At 36.2% G+C, this 15,388-nt stretch overlaps 1 protein-coding gene across 4 annotated transcripts in view; it reads right to left on the bottom strand.

Annotated features, from left to right (window-relative positions):
- Positions 1-1,638: 1,638 nt before the first annotated feature.
- rxrab (retinoid x receptor, alpha b) overlaps positions 1,639-15,388 on the bottom strand; it is a 52,206-nt gene continuing 38,456 nt past the window's right edge. For 3 of the 4 annotated variants that reach the window (XM_057356142.1, XM_057356116.1, XM_057356133.1), the window contains 6 exons: positions 14,209-14,372; positions 9,414-9,543; positions 6,801-6,933; positions 6,156-6,247; positions 4,707-4,812; positions 1,639-4,223 (listed from right to left, as the gene is read on the bottom strand). In XM_057356142.1, coding sequence (XP_057212125.1) covers positions 4,076-4,223; positions 4,707-4,812; positions 6,156-6,247; positions 6,801-6,933; positions 9,414-9,543; positions 14,209-14,372 — 773 coding nt within the window. In that variant the 3' untranslated portion in view covers positions 1,639-4,075. The remainder of the gene's footprint in view (positions 4,224-4,706; positions 4,813-6,155; positions 6,248-6,800; positions 6,934-9,413; positions 9,544-14,208; positions 14,373-15,388) is intronic. The other variant, XM_057356124.1, reaches the window with a different exon arrangement.

Below are 15,388 nucleotides of genomic sequence, written 5' to 3' on the forward strand. Positions count from 1 at the left end.
TATAGTTATAATAACATCTGAAGATACGAACACCGTACACTGTATGCCGTGATAACTAACTGTTACAAGAGAAGTGTCTAAAACAGTCCTTTTTCTTACTGGCATCTGTATAAGGATTAAAGAATGATTCGTCAGACTCGGGCTCGAACTGGTAAGGTAAAATCGACGCCATCTCTCTCTATACACTGTTAATATCCAACCACCTGCAAACCGTAATACAGCAGTAATGATAGGCGGTCCATTTGCGACACATGCTGACACATGCACGCGTTTGACCAATCACAGCAGACTAGACCATTTGACCAATCACAGCAGACTAGACCATTTGACCAATCACAGCAGACTAGACCATCTGACCAATCACAGCAGACTAGACCATTTGACCAATCACAGCAGACTAGACCATCTGACCAATCACAGCAGACTACACTATCTGACCAATCAGATCAGACTACGCTGGCGGAAAGGCGGAGATTACACAGATGAATCGCGGAACGAATCATTTGAGAGTCAGTCAAGAAGTAAGGTAATAAAAACTGCTTATTATTACGAAATAATAGTATTTTTACATCATGTATGTACATAAACTTGTTGTCGGACACCCATAAACCAAAATAAGCCCTTAAAAATATTGAGGAATGTACTCTTTAATAAAAATCTACTTCAGATTGTGTCACTACACTTTTATAAATAAAGTTGCTACAAACGGAATAACCAATGTAGGGTTCTCATAAGAACCATTTCTTTCTTACATTTTTATTTTTTAAAGAACCCTTTTCTACTATAAATAACCACTATCCACTATAACGAACCAACTATTTAACCAAAAATGGTTCTTGTGGATTTGCTTGGTTGGTTTCACCGCTTTTGCTAAAATGGTAATTAATTGACATGTTTTTCAAAATAGAGATTATTGTGCATCATGTAAACTTACACAAAAAACAGATGCAAGGATCAGTCATGAGTATCTTGGAATCAAGTCTCCAATGGCCATTTTTTAAACAAATCCACCCTTAATGACATTTGTCTCTCATATGCTCTATGGGGGCTGGATTCACAAAACATTCCTAAGAAAATTATGCTTAACTGCCATAATTTTTCTTAAATTCGAAAAAACTTCTTAAAGGAACACTCCGCTTTTTTTGGAAATAAGCTCATTCTCCAACTCCCCCAGAGTTAATAAATTGAGTTTTACCATTTTGGAATCTATTCAACCGATCTCCGGGTCTGGCGATAGCACTTTTAGCATAGCTTAGCATAGATCATTGAATCCAATTAGACTAGTAGCATCGCGTTCAAAAATGACCAAAGAGTTTCGATATTTTTCCTATTTAAAACTGGACTCTTCTGTAGTTATATCGTGTGCTAAGACCGGCGGGAAATGAAAAGTTGCGATTTCTAGGCCGATATGATTAGGTACTATACTCCCATTCCGGCGTAATAATCAAGGAAATTTACTGCCGTAACATGGCCGCAGCAGGCGCAGTGATATCACGCAGCGCATTTCCACATGCTTCAAATGTAGTTTTTCTTACAATTTGCCATAACAGTGAATAACTTTCCATGTCGGACTACACACATTTTAAGTAATGACACATTTATGTACTCACACATACATTGTAAACCATTGAAGCCATATTTTTGGAATTTGAAATTTAATAGTCCTTAGACATATATAATGGGACAATACACAGCCCACCCTCAATGTATCCTGTACAAAAAGAACAAGCTCTCAGTTGAGGGTACCATGAAAGATAAATGGTAAAAGAACAGAGAAGCCTTTCTATGTAAACCATTCTCTCAGTTCAGGTTTGAGGGCATGCCTACCTAGAACAAAAATACATTTATACCAACAATGTATACAATTCAAAGAACCAATGAAATAGCGATATGAAGATAAAATTACACTTTGTACAAAAATAGATAATTCTCTTAAAATGCATCTCTTTCATATCATGTAGTCCTGTGGTGGATTGGTGTGTCACGGGGAAATGACGGATGAAAGACACATCAGGATTGTAGCAGGTGTCAGATGAGATGTGTCTGGCTCTTGGATGCTCCACCTAACCCTGTTTAAATAGTCAGTCCTCCAAATCCATCCAGGAGGGCTTTACAACGAGCGTTCTGCATATTTTAAACATGCTGGTTTTGAAGAAACCAAGGGTCAATGATGCTCATTGAAAATTTTTGAAACACAGAACATAGCAAAGTCCAAGATCTTCCCTAATGGCTGACTGAAGTTTTTCCCTGGTCGAAGCATAAGAACACATGACCACCGGCAAACTGATAATTCCTGTAGCCTATTACAATAGACATTATAAGATGCTTGCGTATAAATGCATACCTAAAAATGAGGGCTCTCACATGATTAATCGCATCCAGAACAAAAGTTTGTGTTTGCGTAATATATGTCTGTGTACTGTACATATTGATTTTGTATTTATAAACACATACACATATTTAGGAAATATTTACATTATTTAAATTGACCAATAATTTAGATTGTATATAAAGGTTTACTCGTTTTTTTTATTTTCTTTAAAATATGCATATATGTGCATGTGTTTATTAATTAAAAAAAATATGCAAAGTACACAGACATATATTAAGTATACAAACTTTTATTTTATTGAGATTAATTGTTTGACAGTCTTAATAAAAATATGCATAGTAGACTGTCTTGTCATATCTGTGGACGTTCTGCTGTGAGGCCTGGTGTTTGTGATCAGGTATAGACTATTGCTATAATGTGCTAAAGTCCTTAAATGCTACTACACAGCATTTCTTTTTTCAAATTTCAATAATAGCTGTTTTAAATTCACTGTATGAAAACTGGTATAGACTGGCTCAATCTGCAACTGAGGTTTGATGCATCAATACCAATGGCATTGTGAAATCTTTATCCTTATTATTTTTATGACCGAGATGAAAGATACTGGACAACAGAACCCCAAAATACAACAAATGCATTTGTTTTTGCATTTGTATAAACCTGAGGGCTAAGAATGGTTATTTGCATTGTATGAAATATCGAGCCCAAAAACGGTCCATGTAGCATGTCATTCATATAACACGTGAGTGCAGCTGCAACGTCACAACACATCCAATAGGGGGCAGTCATAGCACTTCCCAAACCCTGCTGTTCCCTGAGGCCAGACTATCATCTGGATTCCTTTAACTCCTTGCATATTTTCAAATCACAAACCCCCACTTGCTGGGAATTATAAAGATGATATACAAACATTATTGAAAATCTTTGGAAATCCTTAATACATATTTATGCTGAATTATAGCGGCAAAATCGAAAAGTCTTCAATACTTCTTTACACAATCGCAACAACCAGTTCATCCAGGAGCACACCTGCTTTTCATTCTCTGTTATTCACATCTCTTACGAAAAGAAAAGGACTTAGACTATAGCCGCACAGCGTGAAGTTTCTTCCTCACGAAGACAGACTCGCATCAATCTGACGTGTCAACACCGCTTGAGAAACTTTCTGTAAGTGCCTGGAAAAAAACAGCTCCGGTCCCGCTCTCACATCAACAGGACGGCGCTGTTAACACTGAATCCAATGGCACACACACCTGGACAGTGATGTCTTTTTAAGGACAGCTGCATGAAGAAGTGCATCTGAGGTATTGAGGAACTTGAAATGACTGAGAATTCACAGCAAAATGTTGGGAGATGAGGCTGTTTGGCTGTGTACGGTATGCACTCAACGGAAAGCAGAGGTAGACCTCTGTAAGGCAAAAAAAACATAGATGAGGTTTTCAAAAAAATGCATGCAAACCAAGAAAAAAAACTCTTGATCCGTCCGGTTTGTACTGTATCCCGTCATGAAAGGGTTTAGTGTATTATGCAACGCTTTTGATGTTCCACCAAAGGTAGAGTTACTAGCAGTTCAATCCTCCCCTAGACTGCAGCGTGAGATGTTTATCAGTCTGGACAAAGCAGTCTCCTTCGACATGTGTGCTGTGCTGGCCTCTTCTAGTGTTCTGTACATAAAACTACACCCTCGGCCGCGGCTCTACAGAGGCCTTCTGGGAAAGCTTTCAGGAGAAAAAAAGCATTCCCTTATGTCATTTGGTGTGGCGCTTCCAGCATTTCCATTAGGAAAGTGTCGATGGGCGTGTCTCCGATCAACTTGAAGAAGAAGAGATGTTCCAGACACTTCAAGCCGATGGATCGCAAGGCGGGCAGGCGCAGTAAGAGCTTGGCAAATCTGTTCAGATTAGAAATGTACATGTTTGGATTAGCACAGTTTGGGAGCGCTTTGTATATTGTATATTATTACTATCCATCTACAATTTGATTTTTAATATGAAGATTGAAAACTGATATCAGTCTTCCACTGTCTGTTCTTTATGTGTTATTTTGCTGTACATTACATTAATCTATTCTTTCAAGAAACAGGTTAAATAGATTAAATAGTAAAACATTCCCACTGCCCGTACAAAAATAACCATGGCTTTATAAGAGTGAAAATGTACTAACCATGTGTTAACCCCTTTTTAACTACAGTTTTACAACAAATATCATGGTTAAACATGGTTACTGTAACAAAACCATCATTTGTGGTTACAGCTCATAACAAAAATTTAGAAAAAAACTTTTTTTGTTTGTTTTATCCTTTTTATTCTACACCAGTCAAATATCATGTGTGCATCAACATGTTTGATAATAGACAAGTTTATGTACAGTATACCTTCCAGGTTGATCAGGGTATTTCTGTTTACAGTAGGCTTCTAAAGAGGCATACACTCTTTCCCGTAAGGCTTCCACCTCTGCTGGATTAGACAGGCCTTTTGAATCTAAACAAGAAACACACAAACCCCAAATTTATCGGCACTTCTGATAACTAAAAGTTATAGAAATGGACACGCTATGTTGAGTTCAATGTAAATATATCTTGTCTTGTGGGTGCTGGATAATTGCAATCTCACATCGGTTGCACTGGTTGGTAGATAAAGAAGTAAAAAAATGGAGCAGCATTATCTTTTTCACACAATACCTGTTTATACACAGTTTATGGAGTGGGAGTATTTTGTAAAATATACAATTAAGTTTTATTGTTCTTCTACAGACTTAATTACAATATTTTTTGCAAAAACAGACATCAAGGAAGCATAACAGATTTTAAAAATATTGGATAAGACACATTTAATGATTTATAAATAAGAACTGAGGCATTACACATAAAACCAGCGTTACTAGTTTTTCCAGTTTTATAGTAGTTTAATCTATATTTTGAACAGGCTTTTATATTTATATATATATATTTTTTTTTTTTACGGTTTTACGGTTATTTTTAAGGTATATTTCTGATGCCCCATTTCTGGCGTTTTTTACAGTGTTCATGTTAATTTTACTTAAATTTTTATCAATGTTTTTACAGTCTATTTTTGAAATAGGGTCAAAAACATCATATTACAGAAAAACACAGCAAATTTACTAGAAAAACAAAGAAAAGCATGTAATCTTACAGGGAACAAAAAATATTTTACGGAATATTTCTGGTGCCCCATTTCTGGCATTTTTTACAGTGTTCATGTTAATTTTACTTTAATTTTTATCAATGTTTTTATGTGCTTTTATCATTTTATTATTGGTTTGTTTATTATTTATAATGCAATATATGTTAATTAATGTTTATTTCAGTTTATTTTTGTGTAGTTATTTATTTTTTGTTAATAATTTTATGTGAATAAATTTGTATGGATAATTATTACAGTTTGATACATTTAATTAATAAAACATTTATTTTATTTAAAAAAATATTATTTTATATCAATAATTTAGTCAAATAAAATAACTTAAAAACTAGGGATCACACTACAACTTCAAGCATGTTTTCCTAAGTCTGTGGCTAATTTTCATTGGTTGCTCAACATATGACATGATGTCCCACTAAGTCTGGTATAAAATCTGTTTATTCATAGTCTAAGGGTAAAAAATCTGTACTCATCACACACTGCAGAATTTTATGAGAATTCTGTCAACTCTGACCTTTCCCAAATCTGCAGAATCACAGACTGTTAAAGTTGTGTACTGTCATCCAGCATTCAGTCAAACTAAGATGACATTTTAAATGCCTACACAAGACTTGTTTTTGTGCGTATGCGTGTGTGTATAAGCGTACTGTACATTACCGTACCTGGATTGAACAGAACAATGGCCCGCAGGCATCCAAGTTCAGTCTTGTCCATCTGCATGTCTCTCATCTTTGACACAAGCTCCGTCAGCACTCTGTAAAAACAAAGCCACTTAAATCTTTACCTTCACAGTCAACTCTGCCAGTCTGATACAGAGGTAATTTATTTCCCCAACATACCCGTACAAATGCCAGTAAACGTTCTGCAACAAATCACCCAATGAATCCTAATATTTGGTTGTCATATCGACTTTGAAAGTCAAAGACGCTACGTCCTATAAAGACACATTCATCTTTACCGTAGACTGACCGGGTATCGTGTATTTCATCGGTGAGGACATCACACGGCTGGTGAAACATTATCACACCGCTACATAAAACTGCCATATGGCTTAATGTAAAACCGCAATCAATCAAGAGTAAAATGTGGAGAACGTTTCCATGATGCACCGTCTAATATCATAATAGGGGTTATTTTCAAAAATTCATGTGTGTGTGACCTCCAGCTGTCACAAATCTTGCGCACTCAATAGTGAACGATGAGGGTTTCTCAGTGGATCACAGAGCTGTACCCATCTAAACTGAAGTGCCATTGAATTTAGAGCTCTTTTAGAGTTCTTCTCTTGGGAACTTTGGACATTTACTAACCTGTCAAAGATAGCTCCCACGCCGGCAGTGTGTGCGCTATTTCTATGGACGTGAAGGCCTGTTGCTAATAATATCCCGTCTTTCACAGCTATGGAACGGTGTGAAAAAGAAGCTATCAGGAGTTCATTCCATCCTAGTGGTGAAAGAACACAAGCACAAGAAGTTGCATAAACAACCAGGGTTGTTGAAAAGGATCAATACATCTTTTTTGCATTTGTGTGTGTGGGATTTGTTTATTTTATTTGTTTACCCTCAGAGCTCAACATCAACTTAAGATGTAAAACATTTAATGAGAAATATATCAGTTGTTTTTTATTTTTACTTTCTTTGTTTGAAACGTTTTAAACATGTTTCTTATCTGTTGGTTATCAAATTATAGGTTTTTCCTGTATCTTTAAAATATCCTTCCATATTGTTGGTCTTCAGAAAGCTGTAACTTTTTGTTAGAAATAAAAATGAGTACATAAAAAATTAGGTCTGTCAAACGATTAATTGCAATGAATCACATCCAGAATAAATGTTTATGTTTACATAATTTAGTGCGATTAATCGTTTGACAGCCCTATAAAAAAATCTGTATTAAAAACTGTCTCCTTATCTTTCCCCAACTCACAACGGTAAGCTTCTAATAACTGGACTTACTCAAGGTTATTTTAGTTGACTAAAATTATTTTATTTAGTTTTTGTTTATTGAAATCAAATGAAATATTGGCCTAAAATTTTTTTGGAAGAAATTACGAAAAATTTAAATATTGCCATAAACTAAAATAAGTTTAAAGCACTAAAATTATAATAATAAACAAAACAAAAACTTAAACTGAAAATATATTAATCGTATATGTCAATATAAAAAATAAACAAATAAATAATAAAATGACAAAAGTGTATATAACAAAGTTGCTAAACATTTAACTAAAATTACCATAAAAACAAAAAATCTAAAATTAAAAGCTAATTTAAAATATTAATTAATTTTTATAATATTTTTATTATATCAAAAATATAATAACTCTGGACTTACTTAAACATATTTGACGTCATACGACTTCAATATTGTAAAGATACGTATGTAAAATAACCTGTTTTAAACATTTAGCATGAAGCCAGCATGGTTAAGGTTATAGTTTACTAAAACGAAAACTATTAAAACAATTCTGTTGATTGAAATCATTTTAAAAAGGTAAAATAAACAAAACAAAAAGAAACGCTGCCTCAGGAATAAACTGAAATACGCTTAATATGTCAAAAATAAATAAAATATAAAATAAAATAAATTCGTCTTAAAGAATAAACAAATAAATAAAATAACAAACGCACATAACAAAATTGCTAAAAAAATTAACTAATATTTACAAAAAATGAAAAATGTAAAAATAAAAGGTAATTAAAATTTTAATGTCATTTAACGTTTGACGTCATTTAACTTCAATCTTGTGAAGATAAGTATTTAAAATAACCTGCTTTTACATGTTTTAAACAGAGATGTGATGAGATGTTAAATGAACAAAAACAGTTAGTAACATCATTAACAGGAAGTGACATCATTTTTATTCGGAGCAAAACCTACAAACATGAGCAAGTGTTGAGTTGTTTGAAGTGGGTGTGTTGTGGTTTTCTATGCATTTTAAGCAACTTTTTTAAAGAAGGTTAAAATATATGAGAAATAAATGTAAGTTTAACTCTCACTCCCTCACTGTAGCACATTTCCATCCTGTTAGGCATCCTGTTCTCACTCTTGTGTAAATATTCAAGGTAATGAATTAATTTTAGGTTCACAGCATCATTTATTTTTTTAAAGGTGCGGAGTTCAAAAGGTGCCGCATAATATGACAAGACACAAATGGTATTTTAACAGTGACATTTCAAGACGGTAATACATCTTTACAACGTCGTGCACAACAGTCCCCTTTCTGAGGTTCTGAATAACACACACTGAAACAGAAGGACTGTTTGAGGTTTGCTTGTCCTCAGGCGACCCACAGCCTGCTGAAATAAATGCAACCTGTGAACATGGAGAATGTGAACAACAATCCGGCCTCTCATTCTCTCTCAATCTGTGCAAAAACCATCACCCTTAAGCCCATTGCACATTGAGTCCGAAATTTGCGTCCGAAATTTCCGCACGTTAAAAAATAAATACGACCTTACATTGTGTCAATCACATTTACACACTGCCTCCGATATTTTCGTCCGTCATAAAAAAATTCGATTTTCTGCGTTTTTCGCATCCGTTAAGCATTTTGAGTGGCCTTTTTTAACAATTCAGAGACACCGTACAAACAAGAGCCAAATACGAAAAACGCATACGAAAATTTCGGACTGTATGTGCAAAGTCCTTTAACAGAATAAAGACTCTCACTACGAGCTAATGAGATGGAATTTCTTCTTTAATCGATGCTTCGGTCTAAGCCTGCTTCAAATGAATCTCTGGATCCATATAAATGCTTCTAGAATAGACTGTAATGCCGCATAACCGTGAACATGCTCATATTATTAGCCGATGTTGTTTTCAGATGTAACTCCAGAGCTGGAAGAATTGATGCGATGCAAACGCTCGGCATCAGATTGATGTCTGCTGGAATCAAACAGAAGTCTGTGTTTATACTGACGCACCTGCTCGCAGGAGGATGACTTGATCGTCCAATGGGAGGTCAGAAAAGGTAGGTATCCGCTTTGCCCATTCCACTAAGGTAAAGAGCTGCTTGTCAGCTGCCTGACAGATGTTAGTTACAGGGTCGTTTGGCTGCAGAGAGAGAGACAGAGACAGAAAAAGAGAGAGAGGAAAACGCAACATAAGCAAACTAATCTGATGATCACATGATCTTAATTCCTTCTCAAACACAGTTATGAATAAAAATGGAGAGCAAACTTAAGATCTTAACAAAAGGCCATGTGCTATCAAGTCATTGAGTTAAATATGAAGTGAACGCCATCTACATGGAAATGAGAGCGGTGGTGGTTAGTCTTCTCTTGTGGATGTCATTTCTGTCACTTTCCCCCGATGGAATCTTTTAATTTCCTGTTTAACTTTTGTTGCGGGTCACTATGAGGTAAAGGAACTTCCTGAGAAACCCAAACTCTCCAGCCGCAGCTCAGGACCAATCAGAACAAGTGCTCGTGATGCCCACTCTGCATGTTTTGTTGTTGTCATAGAATATATCGAAACACAACATCTTTGAAACACTGCCTTCATCTCAGTGCGAAAATAAGTACACTTCAAGTATATTTTAAGTAAACTTAATGTGGTATGCATTACATGTTACATGTGGTATGTAACAAAGTAACTTCTTACTTTAGGTGTAAAACTACAAAGCTAGTTTATACAACTACGTTTTTCTTTCCACATTTTTTGTGTATGAAAGTAAACTTTGAAGTATACTCTCAGTAAACTGCCAATTTAGTAGTTTTTATAATGTATGATGCTAGTGATTGTTGCAACAGTGCAGCGCATTTCAGAACCCTCCTCCTTCCCCAGCTCCTCCGGTATAGATCTGCTACAAGGACCACGTAAGCTGTGGTTTATTCATATGTTATATGTGCAGCAGCAGCATTCCTTATATGCACACGTTGTGCATGTTGTGGATATATTGGCAGTAGCAAGTCTCCTTACTTGCTCCGCCGCAGCAGCGTTGCAGATCTATTCCGCCAAGACCAAATACATTATATGTCATGCACACTATCATGCTAAACACTCCGAGAGTTGTCATGACAGAAATAAATATAAAAGATATGATCTTTTATCAAGCCATTTTTTTTGGTATTATTAACGAATAAGAAAGGAATACGAAACGTTATGTTTATGTTAAATAAATGGCAAAACACTGGCTTTTGAAAATTCGAACAAAAATCAAATTAAAACTTAACTGGCTCTTGATGACTGCTCACATATTCTATTGCATGTTCTCTGACAGAAAAGCCTCCGCCATCATCTTGTTGGTCAGCACCAGTGGCGTGTCCACAGGGGTGGCACCGGGGGGCAGCTGCCACCCTGAAAATGAGCTTTGTCACCTCAGTTGCCATCCCAACTGACCATACAGTCACGACTTGGGTACTAATGTACAAACAATTTTTGGATTAGGTTTTTGGTTATTTTTGCTCAAAATCACAAATTGCTAATATTCTGATAGTGTCTGTCGGCGTTTGAGCAGACTGATCACAGGTTGAACTGTGATCCATGTGGAACGCGCCCCACTGTTCCGATGCTTCTGACCCAGGGATTAACTGTAAAGTTTATCTGTCATAGAGAGAAAGACAGTTCTAAATGCGATCTCTTTCCTTCTCTCTACCTCGGCGAGTTCAGTATGAAAGCGCATTCTCGCATAACCTATTTCTTTATTTAAATCACTGCGTAAGGCAAAGTGTAAAGTTAAAGTTCTAGTGTTGTGTAGCATTAAAGCTGTTAGCCGCTAATTCGACATACAAATGACGCCACAAAGTGTCAGCTGTACAAGATAAAACTATCACATCCGTTTAAAGTAAATAAAGAGTGCGCTGCTGGACAAGAAAGAGCCGCAGCAGTGCATGCTAGGAAGTGAAGACTATCTGACCTCGAGAGATCCGTCTGTCATAAACAGCTTTACTCGACTGCACGTTTGTGTATATATTCATCATTATTCTTTATACATATAGTGTCTGTTTTTATACATATGATGTAGCCTGGAAAATGAATAATAATTTTCTATCAGGATTTTAGATCAAATTCAAAATTGTTTAAACAGCTATGATCAGCAATTAACTAAGTAGTTAGGCCTATAAGTTTCTGCAGTTGTCTTTCAGAAACAACAATATAATATACTATATAATAGTTTGGATTGAATTGTGCTGGGAAACAGAATAGATAGTTTACTAGAGAGTTTTTAAGGCACTATTTTGTGACCTTTGTAAAACTGTTTTGAAACAACGTACAAATCCTCCAAGGGGAGAATTCACCTTTTCCCTGAACAATTTATGTGAACACTATTTATTCCTTTACTATTGTAAGAAAGAAGTCATCATCAAAATCATCACCTAAACCCTCTGCATTTTTAATGTAGGCAAAAACAGGTAAAAGTTAAATGAAACTATTTTTCAGAAATGCTAATCAGAAAAAATATCTGAGCCAGACTATAATAGGGATCAATAATCAGGAATCTATAATATTCCTAATCCTGACAATGCAACTGCGAAAATGAAGATTTATGTGTTTAGGTTGCCACCCCTCATTATACTCTTGTCCCCCTTTGCCACCCCATGTATAAAATCCTGGACACGCCCCTGCACTTCATTATCCTCACGATGAATAAAATCTGACTCCTGCTGCTGATCTTTGCTGCGACACTTGTTCCGTTTATGCTGAATGCAGCAGCCGCGCTCAGGCGCGCAACTGTAGTTTGGTCTTTAACTAAACCAAGTGATTTATTACAACAAAATGGGGGTCATGTTGCTGTGGACAAGTGATGTAATCGGTAGACGGGTGGACACCGTGTATCACCGGTGACACCGACTATCGCAACAAGCCTAGTAGAAAACGGAAAAGTTTTACCTTAGCATTTTATAAAAGTTTCACATACACATGACACCGTTGTCAAAACAATTAGCATTTTCATGGATTGCAAAAAAAGAAGGTAAAAGTTAAATGAAACTATTTTTCAGAAATGCTAATCAGAAAAATATCTGAGCCAGACTATAATAGGGATCAATAATCAGGAATCTATAATATTCCTAATCCTGACAATGCAACTGCGAAAATGAAGATTTACGTGTTTAGGTTGCCACCCCTCATTATGCTCGGAAAAGTTTTACCTTTGCGTTTTATAAAAGTTTCACATACACACGACACCGTTGTCAAAACAATCTGCGTTTTCATGGATTGCAAAAAAAGAAGGTAAAAGCGCTGTATTGCGCACCCCAGGCGATAGCGATGTCTCTTTATAGACGGTTTCATCTTAACAACATAAACAAATGTTACTGCGCATGCGCACTTTTGTTACCCCAACTGAACTACCGATACACATTCACAAACAATAGAGTGCCTGTAGATTATTTCTGATAACAATCAAAAGAAACCGAACCGTTACTTAGCTAAACTTGTCTCTTCAATATTTTGAATTTAGACTGCACGCGATACCAAGCTCAACCGCTAGATGTCAATGTACCACACGGTTTCTTTAAATGTGACCAAACTACAGGACCCATTCAGTAAATTGTTTATTTAATAAAATTAACATACAACAAAATTCAACAAATCGTTTATTTAATACAATTATTATACAGTAATAATGCAAATTAATATTAAATATAAATAGTTATATTATTAGACACTCGCCAAACACAAACCGGAAGTTAACTGGGGGCCAGGCGTGCATGTCCGATGAAACGGTCTATAAAGAAACACTACGTGCCTACGCACATACGCAAACCCAGTCAATCTTTTGTTGGAGTGTATGTGTGTTTAAAGTTTGGTGCATGTAAATAATGTGTATCCGCTGGTCTTAGTGGTGCAGTAAATCTACTTTTTACTGGAGAAACATTAATAAGTATGTCACAAACACTCACTACTGGAGGCCGCCATTATTGTTTTGGGAATACTCGCCTACAGACTGAACACGGAATACGCATGTGTATGACGTCATCATTATCAGAAAACAGCGGAAAACTTGCACTTTGAGACTCATTTTCAAAAGTCTGGGTTTTCAGTCCCCCAAAATGTCGTTGTCGTGTAAACGGACAACCAAAACGCATCAAAAGTTAGTCTTGTGTAAATGCCCTTTAAAAGAAGTATACTAACAGCACACTTGTATAAACTTCTTTTTGTAAGGGCATTAAAAGTCTGGGGCGAACAAACAATCTGTAAACAAAGCAGGGAAGACAAAGCATGTGCTTCTTTCTCCTTGACCTCCATCTGATTTAGAGCGTACAGCTGCACACAACCAAGAACACATGGGTATATATTTTTATATTTGTATAGAACACTAGCCTCCATGTGTACGGCTGACATGGTTAATGGACTAGCCCGAGGCTCTTATCTAATGGCACGACAATGTGCATCTTCTGCAGTATGTCCCCTCTCAAGGGGTCTGTACGGAGTCCTTCAATGTCAAAGCGCATAGCTGTGTAGAGGAATCCACCCATCCACTGGGAGCAACTTGAAGGCTGATCTTAAAAATAGCCTTTAACATTCACAAACAGAACTACTCGCTACTTCTTTCCCGGACAGTCTGAATCCTTTTTATAAGGTTACCCCCTTTCTTTATGTCTGGAGGAAAGTTGGAAGCTCTCTTTGGTCTTGACATTCATCAAACGACTGTACTCGCCGAGGTGCAATTGTGAGGTATAACTCTAAAGCGGCCCATTTCAGATGAGCCAAATGTTCTCCATAAGCTGAATGTCACTGTATGATAGAGTGTGATTCGGACAGAGATTGGCTTACAGAGTTGGCAGGCATAGTCAGGTTGGCCTCCACGTAGGTTTCAGTCTTTGGTTCCACTGCCAGTTCGGCTTCCAGAATCTTCTCCACGGGCATGTCCTCGTTGGCACAGCTGCCGAAATCGCCCTCGCTCCTCTCCTTTCCCCGCTGTCGTTCCTCCTGAACTGCTGTACACAGCAAAATCGCCAGTGTTAAAAAGGGTCAAATTAACTCTCACAGTGTTTATATAATCCACACTTAGAGAGTGTGAATTATATATATACCGCGAGTGTTAATTTGACCTTTTTTAACACTGGCGATTTTACTGTGTACGTATAAAATTAGAACCGTAAGCATGTGCAGCCGGTACCTGTAAAGCTAGATAGTAAAGTTTGAGGACAATTTCTATATTGGTTTGACAAGGTCAGGCCCGGATGCTTTAGGTTTGACATTTTCTAACATCATGGTATCAAGTTCACATCATGGTATCAAGTTTAAAATGCATTAGCATGTTGTTTACATGTTTCAACATTATTCTAGAATGTTTTAGCATGACGCTAGCATGTTTTAAGCATAGATATATATATAACGATGCCGCATTAGCAGCTGTTTCGATGGACTGCTATACGTAGGTCGCCCACCATATTGGAACGGAGTCGGTCTGTGTTGCCAAGTCTGCGTTTTCCCGTGGAATTGGGCTACTTTTAAACTGCTGTTGCAGGATTTTTTTCTGGAGGTTAAGAGTGGAAGGATTTTGTTATTTAGCTGTCAATCTTAAGATGATTTTATTAATGAAAGTTAAGTTCTGTTATTTGGACTAGGGACATTAGGCTACTGATGACTGATTTTATTACAAAGATCTGGCAACTCTGCCAAGTCGTTCCGTGAACACTCAACAGCAAGCTGACTGGGCGTTTCCAACTATAAACATATTTAAACTAGGGCTGTGAAACGATTAATCACGATTAATCGCTTCCAGAATAAAAGTTTGTGTTTACATTATATATATCTGTGTACAGTGCATATTAATTTTGTATTTATAAACACAAAACATACACATACTTGTCTATATGTTTAGGAAATATTTAAATGTATCAATTTATATTTACCAATCATTTAAATTCTAAATAAACGTTTAGTTATTGTTATATTTTATGTTTTTCTAAAATAAATGCATTTATGTGTATGTGTTCATAAATACAAA

This window comes from Triplophysa rosa, linkage group LG2 (assembly GCF_024868665.1).
Source record: "Triplophysa rosa linkage group LG2, Trosa_1v2, whole genome shotgun sequence".
Taxonomy (NCBI): domain Eukaryota; kingdom Metazoa; phylum Chordata; class Actinopteri; order Cypriniformes; family Nemacheilidae; genus Triplophysa; species Triplophysa rosa.